Source organism: Callorhinchus milii, unplaced genomic scaffold, assembly GCF_018977255.1.
Source record: "Callorhinchus milii isolate IMCB2004 unplaced genomic scaffold, IMCB_Cmil_1.0 Scaffold1, whole genome shotgun sequence".
In the NCBI taxonomy this organism is placed as follows: Eukaryota; Metazoa; Chordata; class Chondrichthyes; order Chimaeriformes; family Callorhinchidae; genus Callorhinchus; species Callorhinchus milii.
This window is the reverse complement of record NW_024704742.1, coordinates 85,104,435-85,118,275: the sequence shown is the minus strand read 5'-3', so window position 1 is coordinate 85,118,275 and position 13,841 is coordinate 85,104,435. Positions and strand designations below refer to the sequence as shown.

At 41.3% G+C, this 13,841-nt stretch overlaps 1 protein-coding gene across 2 annotated transcripts in view; it reads right to left on the bottom strand.

Moving 5' to 3' along the window:
* The window catches only part of LOC103187135 (uncharacterized protein KIAA1958), a 70,848-nt gene that overhangs the window by 14,229 nt on the left and 42,778 nt on the right, over positions 1 to 13,841 (bottom strand). Inside the window, exon 3 of one of the 2 annotated variants that reach the window (XM_042332642.1) lies at positions 8,756 to 8,833. The exons of the other annotated variant lie outside the window; for it this stretch is intronic. Within the exon in view, the coding sequence (XP_042188576.1) occupies positions 8,756 to 8,833 (78 nt within the window). The remainder of the gene's footprint in view (positions 1 to 8,755; positions 8,834 to 13,841) is intronic. 2 annotated transcript variants of the gene reach the window in all.

Below are 13,841 nucleotides of genomic sequence, written 5' to 3'. Positions count from 1 at the left end.
AGTCGAAGAGAAAGGTCTTCACAGGGACCTGAAAATAGGAAGAGGGAGTGAGGCGAAGGGAGTGAGGAAGGGAGTTCCAGAGCCTTGGGGCATAGTGGCTGAAGGCACGGCCGCCGAGGGTGGAGCGGAGGACTCAGGGGACGAGGAGGAGGCCAGAACTGGAGGAATGAAGGCAACGGGTACTGTTTTGAGGAGAGAGGTCAGAGAGGTANGGGGGTGCAGAGGAGTGGAGGGATTTGAATACAAGGTGAAGATCTTGAAATCGATCCTCTCTGGGACAGGCAGCCAGTGCAGTCTGGCAAGGACTGGGGTGATCGGGGAGCAGAGTTTGGTGCAGGTGAGAATGCGGGTGGCAAAGTTTTGAATGATCTGGATTTTATGGATGGTAGTAGAGGGGAGACCGGCGAGGAGGCCGTTAGAGTAGTCCAGCCGAGAGGTGACAAAGGGATGGACCAGGGTTTCAACGGCTTTCAGAGAGAGGTATTGGCGGAGACAGGCAATGTGTCGGAGGTGGAAGAAGGGGGTGCTGGTGAGGGACACTAAATGACATCAAACTGAGTTTTCTGCAGGGGCAAGAGAAGATACTGTGGAATCAGGAGTCAGCCAAACTCGTACAGCTAGAGAGTGTATGCACCTGGGCCGATCATTGACAACTGAAGTTAAATAGATAAACACTGATTATTATTATTATTGTTTACAGGAGATGAAAAAATAGGAGGCATGTGTGCTCCATACTCCAGCTTTTCAAGGTGGAAGCTGAAAGAGACCAAGACCAATTGTGCACAGCAGTGCCCCATAAACAGTCGTGGTTTGAGACCCGTTCTACCCATTAAAGTTAAAGGGGATGACACCACCAAGGCTTTGTAATTTTCTGCTGTAGGAATTACATGCCCCCCCCCCCCCCCGCCCCACCCCCAGAATATTGAAAGATAAAGTAGCCAGGTAAAGAACACAGACTGGTTTATTTGTTATCTGGCAACTACTTCAGTTTCTACAATCACAGAGGAAACTCTGAAATAGCATGCAGCAATCAAATCCACAAGCATTATGAACAAATTGAAAACAAGATAAGTGTTAAATGTGTGTAAGTGTCCTTTTTTCCCCTCTCTTTATATATAAATCAGAGTCCTACATATTTGCAATAAACATCAAAGACTTTTGCCAACCAATCAATTCAGTCCGGTTCTCTGGATCTGAAGTACGGCACTGTACATGTGCAAATAACAACTGACTCCGCTGTGCCCTCCCCTCCCCCCATCTCCCAAACCGCTGACTTTTGAAATAAACAATAATACTGAACCTGAATAATTCGACACACTGCAGGAAACGATAGCAACAACAACAAAAAAAAGGATGAAACATTGAGACCTTGTTAAAACACAACCAATGCAAAAAGGTACATTTTGCTCTAAGGAATGTACTCCATTGTTCATCCCTGAACATTTGATTCATTGACTGGTGAACATGTTTGCCATGAGAGAAAAGTGGAGAGGAAAAGGGGGAGAAAAAGAGGATGTAGGGAGAGTCAATGGGGACTTACGGTTGGTTGCAAGTTTGGCACTTCTTGTCTACAGTGACTTAATTTCCTTTTTGATCAAATCTGAAAGGGAATATTAAAGTTCTTGACCCTCGTACCCACCCTATGATCTTTAACCAGTAAAGAGGCAACAATTCATAAAAACTGTTGCGTTAGATTTTTGGTTTATCATACATCCTCCCAAGCCAGACTGCCAATGAAAGAATTGATTAGTTGAGCCTAAATATTAACATTGAAGTCTCTCTTTAATAACTAATTGATTATTAGCAGCAAATGTTAACATTTCTAAAAAATATCGACAACTTATCTAAATAAGAGCACCTACAAAACATGCTTGGTCTGCACTGTAACAATACCACTTGATTACAAAATGCATAGAGTTTTGCATGTTTTTTGGCATGACAGCAACATTTTTATTTTGACAAAATACTGTTTAGAATTTAGGAGTTAGAAATTTGTGTTTCTTTCTTACAAATATTCTTCATTCGGAAAAAAATCAGATGTCAGTGGTCAGTGTCAAAAAACAAAATATAGATATATATATATATGCTTTGCTAATTAAGTATTCAGCCACCCTGGGCGCAAGATGTTTCATGTTTCAATAAGGTACCTTGTGAAATGATTGCTCAGATTGCAGAATGTACATGTGTTAGATTTGCTGCATAACATAATAATTAAATGTATACTCAGGTTGGGAAACAAAAATCAATCACAGTACACTTGGCAAAATGGAGATCATGAACAAAATCGTTCATGGATATTGTAGTTCAACTCTTTTTAGCTAAGGAAAGTCAAATCTAATCTTCCTACAAAAGCAGCCTAATATTAACAGGGTAGTAATAGCCCAAGCTGATACTGAAAACAGAATAAGGTAGGGTACGGCTTTCCGTGCTTTAGTTAAATGTTGCACAACTTCAGCAGCAAAACAGAAAGGCCCCTCAAGGTTCTAGGCCCCAGAGACTTTGCAAGGAAGTGGGAGCTTTGCTGTGGCTGTCTGTAAGGAGACAGGACCTACTTACTGTATGGATCTGTCTCGAGCTGGTTACAATCAGTAATGTTAAATGAACAGGCACTGATAAAGATACTTTATATTTGTGGTGGGGGGCACAGAAGAAGAGATTAAAATTGATTAAAAGTCAATTTGGGTGACACTACCTAACTGAACCTTTTCATAAACTAACGTTTCCAGTTTTGGTCAACTGGAATTTAACTAAACCTAGTAACCTCAGATTCTTGTCTTGTAAGTACCCAAAGCCCAAGAAATTTGCATCTTCTGCCAATAAGGCATTTTAAACAAGTAACATTGAGCAGCCAGACAGACATTGCATGTGGCTCACCAAGCTGGTTGTTTATTCAGCAAAAATCACATAACCGGAACATTTCTACTTGTGGTGGTGGTGTGTAGGTAAAATAAGTGCTACATTCTCAAAAAAGTGTGTCGCTGGGGAGGGGTTGTTCAACATATAAAAGATTTTTGCAAAGAAAACACAGTCTATAAAGGCCAGTTTAATTAGGCTTCACCTAAACACTAGATTGTTTTTAATATACTTTAATAAAAGTGAGACAACAAAATTACATAGAATAGTAATTTTCATGATAGTCATCTACTACACTTCAGGCAGTGATTAATGAGCTTCACAGTATCCTAAAGAATTTCAAACTGGGGTTAAAAACTAGAGCCACAGAAGCTGACCTCTAAACTCAAACCAAAACTGGTTTGTTTTGTTTTTAACCCTTCGAGCACTGAAAGACCTTTCAACTTTCAAAACAGACGCACGTGCACACACATCTCTGTTCTTTTGTATTAAAAAAGTGGACACATTCATTTACTGTATGCTTATAATGAGAAGCATTACGAAGTACAGTAAGAGATATGCACAGATTTCATAGTTCATAGTATTCATGGAACAATTAACATTGGTGCAGAAATGTTACAGCAGGTCTGAACTCACTCATTTGTACATAATGTATTAGCTTTTGAATAAAAAGCGGTAGCTAACAGTCTCCTAACCAATGATCTTTGCATATTGTTAAAAAGCAATAATTGTGTTTGGATGCTAAAAGCTCAAGGTTTAGTCTAACAAACAATCAATACTTTTTTTTGCAAAAAGTAACTTTCTCAACCATTCATTTCATGCACTTGTAGGCACATTATTTCATTAACCTCTTCTAAGAATTTTATCTATCATTTTAATCAGCTGACAAACTGGGCATCATTCATTCATGAAGAACTAAGCTACACAGACAGAGACAGAAAGACAAACAAACTTACAGACAGACAGCGAGTGCAGACAGCTTTACAGGAAGTAACACAGTGTCCTGCACAGCATTCTACTTCATGTGATATTCATTGGGTTACAAAAACTGGACTACACAGAGCTGCAGCTCCTTGATCAAAAGTGAAAATGGCATCCACTGCCCTACCCCATACTGCTGCCAGCGCCTTGGGATGTCCTCCCGATGTGAAAGGCGCTATATAAATGCAATTTTTGTTACTATATAAATGCCATTTATTATCACTAGCTTATTTCTTCTGAATTTTTTTTAACAAATATCAGTGCTGGCAAATGAGGAACATATACAAGTAGTTCAAATGATAAAGAGTTTTCAAAAACAAATAGGAAATGTATGATGAGGGGAGTTGTGAGTTCAAAAAAGAAATTCAAATTGACAGAGAAGTTTCACCAGCAAGTTTCAGGTGCACGCAAAAGGTGTAAACTGACGCGCAAAATGTTTTCATCGGGAAATGATTTTGCTAGGAAGGGAATGCAAAAAGAAACCTCATTTACAGTAGTGGCAATACAATGAGTTAACCAGGACATTGCATTTCTTCCTCTTTATCCACAGCAGCCTCAACAGCACATGGTGCAAATTTTAAGAGCATTCACCTAGATTTACAAGACAATGACCCATTAGGTTCGACCAGGTTAACATTTCTACTTTGTTCTATAACCCACCCAGATGAATGGCTTCCCGTCAAAACTATGGGAATCGTCACGTACAGCGTGATGATTTGGACTGCCTAAAAAATAGATCTTGGATTCCTGAAAGCTTTAACCAACAGATTGGGAAAAACAATTTTTGTTTCAAATATCACTGGAAAAGCTGAAATTTTTCTCACTCATGTCTGTCAGGGCAAACTGGAAACATGACGGTTAGGGCGTGTTATCGCGTGGGTAATTTAATGTATTGGCACCAATGCAGAAAAAAAAGGAAATTCAATCAATATACTTCAATGCTGTGCCTGTTCCTTTCTAATGGTTACGTTCAATGCAGGGTCTCACATTTCACCCAGTACTTCTTCCTCTTGCTCAAAAATGTGCACACATTTAGAAGGACATAATGTACAACTATACTGCTGGGTTGGGCCAATAGAAAAGTGAGGCTGCATTTTTTCCACGGAATCTGTTACAAACGCCCTCCTCCGCTACAAACGCCCCCCTCCGCTACAAACCTGTACACACATAGCCTGGGCCTCTGCAGGCCATTGCTCGATACTGTTACTGTGGGTGGAGCGGGACCGGCCGCTCATGCACGGAGAGTATTGGAGTCACAGAAGCGGGAAATCGCCTTCGCCCGCTAGTGAGTGAATCTCAATAGAAATAGCAGCTGTGGGACACTACTACTGTCTGTTTGCTCGACGCCCGGCCTAAACTGAGCTCTTGCAACCAATTCTTGATAAGTGCTGTACTATTCAAATTAACATTTGAACATAGTTATAGTTAATTAACTATACGCCTATAGTTTTAATCCGGGTTGCTTCACAAAATGTGTCTCAATAACACCAACCAAGCCTCCGCAACTCCCGCAAAATTTGTCAAAGTTCTCCCCAATTTTTTTCAAAATTTGTCAAACTTCCTGCAATTTTTGCCAAATATTTCTGCAATCCATATAGTTCTTGTGGGGCCAGCGCACATCTGTCATGCACCCGCTAAGTCTGGCAGACAGCTTTACAGGAAGTGATATTCACTGGGTTACAAATACTGGACTCCACAAAGCTGCAGATCTTAGTGAAAAAATGACTACATAGCTGCTGTACAAAAATGTCCCCATCCACTGTTAACGCTTGATTGAAATCCAAGTGATGGCATGGAGTAGGATAGCAGTTTATCTTACAGCAGGCGCTTCTCAATGTAGGGAGCTCAACAAAGTACCCAGAACCAATTGATAAAAGGATCATTTTGTGTCCTGGATGGAGCACTGGGCAGTACAAGGGGAAATGCAATTAGCTACAGGGAGGCAGGCAGAGAAATATACAGGTTACAGGGCAGTGCTAAAGCGCTAACACTGGGGAGAATGTGATTAAAGACTGAGTACAGAAGATGGACAAAACAATTAATACGGTGACAAGAGATTGCAGGACCTCCAAGACCCACAGCCCCATGTTTTGTTAATTTAAAAAAAGTAATTATTTTCCCTATTTCACCTATTTTCAAACCAGAGCTTGTTTTTTTATCAGCCAGGGTGTCTCACCTGCATAAAAACCCATCATCAGGCTTAAGAGTCTCCAAACCATACTTAAAAGTTCCCCTTACATGTGCTTTTCATCTGTCTGGTACGAAGTTCACCTTCTCTCCCCAGAGAAATGTACCCTGCACCCAGAGAGCTTAGATGCAGGTTGGCAGCAGGAAAGACATGGGGACCACAAAGTGCGTATTGGGATACAGGTAAACTCGCATAAGTCCCACCAGTCGGAACCATAACATATAATATGACTCACACGAAGTATGAGTTACAGGCAATCTTGATAATTTGTACCAAATACAACTTAATCAAAGTTGTGTACAAGTTGGATTTTAGACAACTAACACATAACAAATACAGTAAACAAGTACAAGGTCCTTGTCACTAACTTGCTGTACCTGTATTGCCTGATGCAATGATGACGGCTCAAGACCTTGTTTTCTGCACTGTACTGCGCATGCAGTACTTCATCACTGCAGCTGATAAGTGTGCATGAGGTGACGGGTCAAGCCTTCATTTCCTGCACTTGTTTCAAACAGAACACTGCGCATGCTGACTTCAATGCAACCAATAAATACAGCAGCTGTATTATTTAGGAGATGATTTGCATAGGATTATTTGGGACCCAAAACCGTTATGATTTAGCTGTTTATCCGACTTATAAAATACGACTAGTGCAAGTGTTTTTTGGTGGGAAACTGAACGGGACTCAAGTATATGTATGACTTAGGTGTTTATATGATTTATAAAGAAACAACTTGTGCGAGTTTTACTGTATTGCTGGAATGTAACCTGCTAATTTGTCATTGCAAATGCTACTTGTCCAGCAAGAACTACTACAAGGGACCAACTGGCTGGTCTGCTCTTTCAAGTCCCATTGATGAGCCAGGCTGGCAGGTCAATCATCAACAGAGCTCTGGAGTACTGTGGACCTGCCGAGCTCAGCTATCGGAATACCAAAAACTGCCAATGAAGTTTCTGATGCTCCATTGCTATGCATGTCACCGTGGAGCCAACTCAGCTCGAAGAGACACCACTTCTCTCCCGCTGCAATGAGGACAGGCACCAGCTGAACCTACTGTCGTCACTAACTGGACAGTAGGTTCAAGGTACTTCAGCATGGTGGAAGGACCTATACAGGGTATAGGATAAGTTGCAATGTGGCAGCCACCATGGAGATTCTAGAGGTTCAAGCCCAGGTTTACTCATTGCTAACTGGTGAATCCAGTCCTTAGTAAAGCGATATACCCACTGTGAGACTGTCAGGATAGGAGGAAGCTATCCCTCTGTGCAGTCACTTCTCTATTTTACTGCAAATCTGGTCTACTGTATAATTTCCATGTTCAGCATTAGACCATTTCCCCTCTCTTTTTGTAGTGCATATTCAATAATAAAGGACGTCTGGCTGAGGTGGCCTGAGGAAATATGGTATTTCTTGGTTATTTAAAAACAAATTTAGCAATGGCATTTTAATATAAATATCTAAATTATGACATTTCAAAAGGTGCATTTTGATTTAGTTGAGGGATGGGGGAAACTAAACTGAAATCTATACATGATTTGTTTTCTTAAACAAAAATGGGTCGTACAACCATTGAGGCTGTACACTCAATCACTGGAGCGTTAATGGGTCTTCTGTCTCAAGACACAATTCAGGTCAATAACCTCCTGAAGGACTGCATTTCAAAACGAGTTATGAGTGACTGAGGGATAATTAGACTGTATAAAAGGTGAGGGAACATACGGAATAATAAAACAAAATAATTTTAAAAAATTCCGAAGCTCATTTCTGTCAGGCTGTGTCAGATGAAGAGTCGAAAGAGCCAGAAATGATGAAGTTTCCTGTGTTGGCCAGGCCAGACATTGACTGAGCAGCTTGCTGGCTCAAGTTGTTACATATTAACACTAGCTGGTTGCTTTGTGCCTCGGACAAGGAACTGCAGCTCTGGTAAACACTAAAGTTGGTCTTTCTACCAGGAATATTCCCCTTTTCGCACATGGTTTTCACCATCTTTGAGAGCTTATTTTTCCCGAGGGATTGGCTATTGTACCAGTAAAGTGCCGCCAGGTTGCAGACTGGCTTGATAGACAAATAGAAAGGTGCGTCTTCATAACGCATTGCCGGCGGGCGTCTCTGAGCGTACTCCTTGTAGTCCTGCACGGGACATGTCTGCGGAGAGTGTGGTGTGGCGTAAATCCTGCACTCTGTCCCTGCTCTCCGGGATTTCCCCTGCAGGTCGCTGAGGTCAGGAATTCCCCATTCCAGGTACTCCAAGGCCGTCTCGGTTACGTGCAACCTGATGTCCCCCCATTTCAGTGTGGAGCTGTGGAATCCAGCACAATGCCCAAAGGCTTTCGTGTTATTTAACCAGACCAGGTTCAGCAGCCCCTCGGGATTGTATCGACTCAGCAGCCCTCTTTTGCGCAGGATGAGCTCATCTGCAAAAGTCAATTTCATGGACTTGTGTGGCTTGTTTCCTTTGCCTTTGCCTCTCAGTTCAAGCTGTTTCTGCTTCAATGCTTCTTGAGAGTGTCTGAACTCCTTATCCCTTGTTATACTAAACCCATATTTATGTTCCTTTAAGTACCTTTCAAGTCCACATTGATAGTTGGCCAAGCTGTTGGGCTCGTACTCAGAGCCGTCCTTCTGCCTGGCGTCCACAAAGAAGGAAGCCAGGTAGGCATCGAGCTCCGAGGCTGGGATTATTTGAATCTCCCGATTTTCCTGTGGATATTTGGAAATGAGGAATTCACGGAAGTTACGCAGTGCGGTCAAAGTGCTTCGGACGGTTTTCTCGTTCTGTTGACCTTCGGACCCTCGTTCTTCATTGTCTGAGAAAGAAGAGAAAGAAAATAGGAGCTACACATAAAACCATTTCAAAACTAAATTTCAATTTCACAAAGGTCATTGGAAAACGATATTACATACCTGTCTCAGGTTTCAAAAGCCAACTTCAATTTCACACATGGTGTAAAAAGATTAAAACAAAAAATAACAATTAAAAATAAGATCCTCAAGTCACTGCTGCATTCTCAGTGAGAAAACTAGTGAGGAAGATTAAGTAGCAAGCAGCAAGTGCATCCAAGAACAAGTGCAGAATCAGCACCCAAAGCACTGTCCCGCAAGGAGGGCAGCTTTATATACTGTGGCCATATAGCACACAGCATATGAGATATGAATGTACAAAAGAAATGTACTCCTGCACTTTTCCAAGTTATCTTTTATATATAACCTCGCTGGAGAACCTGTAATTCTGAAACAAGATGCTGGACTGTAAATACCACTCTGAGAGAAAACTAATTAGAATTGAGCTCATTTGGAATAAAGGGTTCCACCAACCATTTGACTGCACTTTATACTCTGGTTGTTGAGCACAGTAAGGCATATAATATAGCCTTACTGTGCTCAACAACCAGAGCATAAAGTGTGTACAGGGCCCAACAATAAATGATAAATATCAGTTACACAAACACACACACACAATTTCACATAGTTACAAAGGAGAACTCAATCTTGCTTTGCTTTTCACCTCAATTGTCAAAAGCATAAACACCAAAGGCGCCAGTTGGTGTCCAACCATCTTTAATTGGATGATATAATAATATCCTTACGTTTGGTACAGCGCCTTTTACGTCTGGAGGACGTCTCAAAGAGCTTCATGGGATTTTACTGTTAGAAAGTGTACTGTAAAGTGTAGTGACTGTGTTTTGTGGGAGAGTGCCTTGGTGTGGAGCCCTGGTACTGTAAAGCTACAAACCATGAAGAATGAATGATGTGACTTTTGGCTGGATTTCTGCAATGTAGTAAGTGTGCCTCAATACCTTGAGAGTGTCTGAACTCCTTATCCCTTGTTATTCTGGAAGGGTGCTGGCACCTTGGGCAACCTAAGACTTTGTGACCAATCTATTTGCCAATAAACCTTTTCAACAACAACAACTTGCATTTATATAGTGTTCCACATGCAGGATAGCGTCCCAAAGCACTTGACAATGGGGAGCACATAAACGTTTTCTAAGTAGAAGTGTTGAAAAAACTACTACAAGGGATGGAACAAGCAATCCTAGACCTAGCAGCAGCCCTAGCCTGATGGTTTCATGCCTGGAGCCACAGGACTATCCGGATGGTTGGTCAAAGATGGATGTGGCACCACCATTGGGGTGATTATTAGTTTTGCAGGTGATCTGCAATGTGAAGCACACAGTGACAGCAGAACATTCCACATGGGAACGATTAGGAGACAGAACAGTTTTATTCGAACCATTACACATCTTCTGTCTGCCCAACCCTACCACTTCCATCCCCTCTACAAGAAGTCAATGACACCAACAGGTGGAAAGGAGAAATCAGGGGAGGGACATAGAAAACGAAAGAGAGAGAGTGAGAGAGAAAGAAAGAGAAAGGCGTTGTTTAGGGAGAGAAATATATTTGGAGAGAAAGTTAATAGTGTAATTGATCATGCTACAAATGGTCAGTCAAGCTATCTCAATGAGTAAAAGTGGAATGGTACTGAGTCATACAGAAGAACTATCCAGCCTCAATCCGTGGCGCCGATTCGTGGGGCTGCCAAAAAGCATAAAACATGCGCACTTTTNAAAAAAAACTTGGCTGCCCGGGATGGCTAAGCACTGGGAACCATTCATGGGGGCACTCGGAAAATTTCCAGATTTCCCCTACAGGCAGTCCGCCCCTGACTGTACAGTTCAGTCAGTCTCACGATATTCCATCATAAAAATACACCACCACAACTTCTTGCACTTATACAGCATCTTTTGCACAGGTGGACGATTTGAAGCACGGTAAGGCAGGCAGTTTAACAAGTGCGGAAACCTAAGCAGGGTCTGAAGTAAGGAGAGAGGGAAAAAGTAAAAGGGAGGTGACCGAAGGCATAGTCGAAGGGGTAGGTTTTTTTAAAAAAAAACTCACATCTTGCTTCCCTTTTGGGAAGGGGGACAAGAAAGCAGAGGCATCGTGGCCGAAAGCACACACTGGTTCTGGGACACTCAGGGATTTCTTTATATCTGCCTCAAGTACCAAACTGCTGGATACTAGATTTCTGATGACACCTTAAGATTTTCCTCTTCAATCGTGCCTTTGGACACTCCCCCCCTCACCCTTCAGATTAGCGTCCAACCACGTCGCTGTTAAACCGTCCGAAATGCTATCAGGTGAAGGGCATCATATAAATATATAAATACAACTTGTTGTTGTTGACCATATCACTGTAAACTAGTTCAATTCCATCAAATAGAAAGATTACTTGTGGTTTTAATTTTTCTTCAATGGATATTTTTCTTCATTGAGTCTTATTTCAGTAACACCAGTGGTGGGTGGCTCTAATCAGTCTGAATGTTTAATGTGAAATCAGTTAACTTAAATCCCCACCAAGATGAAGAAGTTTACAGGAGGATGGTTTAAAAAAACCGGCCAATGGGACAAAATCTGCAGGATTCCCAAACACATTTCCTAATTATAATAATAATAATCTTTGCACTTGATATACTGCTTTGTCGAGATGTCATTGCAGGATTTACTGTGATGTGGCTGTGTATTCTGTAAACAAATGTGGCAGTTAATGTGAGCACAGCAATCTTCCACAAACAGCTATGAAGCCGATAACCAATTTTATCTGGAGAATTGTTGACCGGGGGCACGAAAACAAAGTCCCTTCTCTTTTTAAGTAGTGCCATGTGATCTTTAACAGCCATCTCAAGAGGAAGACGGGTCCTTGGTTTAACATCTCATACAAAACATGACACTTCCGACAGTAAAGCAAACCCCCAACATTGCATTGAATCATCACTCTAGAGTATATTAGTTCAAAATCATGATGTGGAGCTTGAACCGACAATCTTCTGACTCAAAGAGTCAAGCGTTCTACCAACTGAGCCAGGCTGACGCTTATTTAAGGAATGAGTTTAAGAACATCAGCAGGTGGTGTGGTGTCCCTCAGCAAATAAGTGGTTTAAGTGGTCGTGGTCTGACCACCACCATTTTATTCTAGCCTGTCATGAGTAATTCCTTTTTCTAAATTTCAAGTACTACATTGAGCTATGATTTTTGTCGTTTAGTTTTGCTTTCCCAGTTTATTTGTCGAGGAGGGATGAAACCCCGCTATTCTAACCCACAAAAATTAACTTTTGGTGATCAGGAGTACTAGGCTTAAAGGCTCGGACAGATGATCTAACTCTACAAGCCAAAGGCCTAATGGGTAGGGTAGTCTAACTGGATAAACAGCGACAAGACTTGCCAGTCAGTACCCAATGTATACTCTGGGGTGCCTAAGCCTTGGCTGTTGCCAACATGAGCCTAATACTTTCTGGAATTAGATAAGCAGGACGTGTCCCTCCAGGGAGAGAGTGCCTATTCCATTCCAACAATCTCTCTCTGGAATCTCCATGTGTAGGTGGGATGCATGGAAATCTCAGTTTGGTTTGGATACTCTTAAACATGGTAATGGGTTTCTGCATGTATCAGATTCCTGGCTAACACCCAAAAAATGAATCAAGCTAAAGTTCATTTTGTAAGCTTAGAAGAACAGGGATTTTGAACCTCTTATATGAATAAACTCTGGGAAAGCAAATCTAAACACGAAACAGACCCTGATATGAGGCCTAAAAATTATAAAGTGCTTTGAGATTTCCTTTCAAGGTGAAAGCGCTATATCAAATGCAAGTGTTACTTATTTATATTTATTTATTGCTTGCCTCAGGGTCAAAACGAATGCAGCAGAAATTCGACCCTGAGTAGAGCAAACCACTTACCTGTAAATGGTGCCCCTACTGGTATTCTGAAACTCATCCCTTAAATAAATTAGGTAAAGGAAGGCGTTTAGAAATCTTGCAAATTTTACCCTTGTGTATAAAGGGTAAAATTCTTGGCTAATATCACATCTAAAAGCTTCTAATTAAATTTACATCACAGATTGGAGGCCGCAGAAGTGGAGATATAAGAGCTTTGTGGAAGCGGCCATAAAATTGACAAATCCAATGTCCGCAATATTTTAAACATATTTAAGTAACAATTATTAATTGTGTGCGTAATTGGCTATTGGCTTTCACTCACAAAATATAGTCACTACACTTTACAGTATATTCTGTGGAGCACTATGAGACGGCATGAAGACGTGATCAACCGCTGTATCAATGCAATTATTATTATTTATGGATTATTACTATTTTTAAAAAATCTAATGGAATAGTCTACTTAGATCAGTGGTTTATGGAGAAAGAATGTGGTCGAAATGTGAGTTTCCCAAGACGTGTGTGAGAGGGCTCTGGTGGGTTATGAGGCCTGACAGGAGTCTATGATTTACTTTTTTTTAAACCGCCAATTCACCACCAGCCATCTTCTATTTACATCACATTCTCAAATCAAATTTACAGCCTGTCACGACTCCAAGATTGCTCCCTGAAATGTTCATGTCGTGCTGATTAAAACAATAAATCACAAAAGCAGAGCCTTCATTATGTTCACATACCACAAGCACGCACTACTGATAATACAAGGCCCGGACACAATAAAAAGCAGAGCCATCTCATCTGACTGAGCTCTGTATTTATCGTGAAGCACGGGAGTGGGGGAGAGAGAATAAGTGGATTGTTTTCTCTGACGCCAACTGGCATTTAGCTTCATGTTTATTTTCCTTCCTTTATTATTAAAAAGGCTTTAAATTTCTAACTGCATACTTAGCTTACTGGATTATTTAACCCCTCACATGCTGTAGAAACTATTAAAGTGCAAACAAGACAAGACTGAAAGAAGAAAAAACCTGCGCCTATGGAATCACTGCTTAGTATGAGAGGGCTGGTGGGTTACGAGGAGAATTTTATCAGTTCCCCC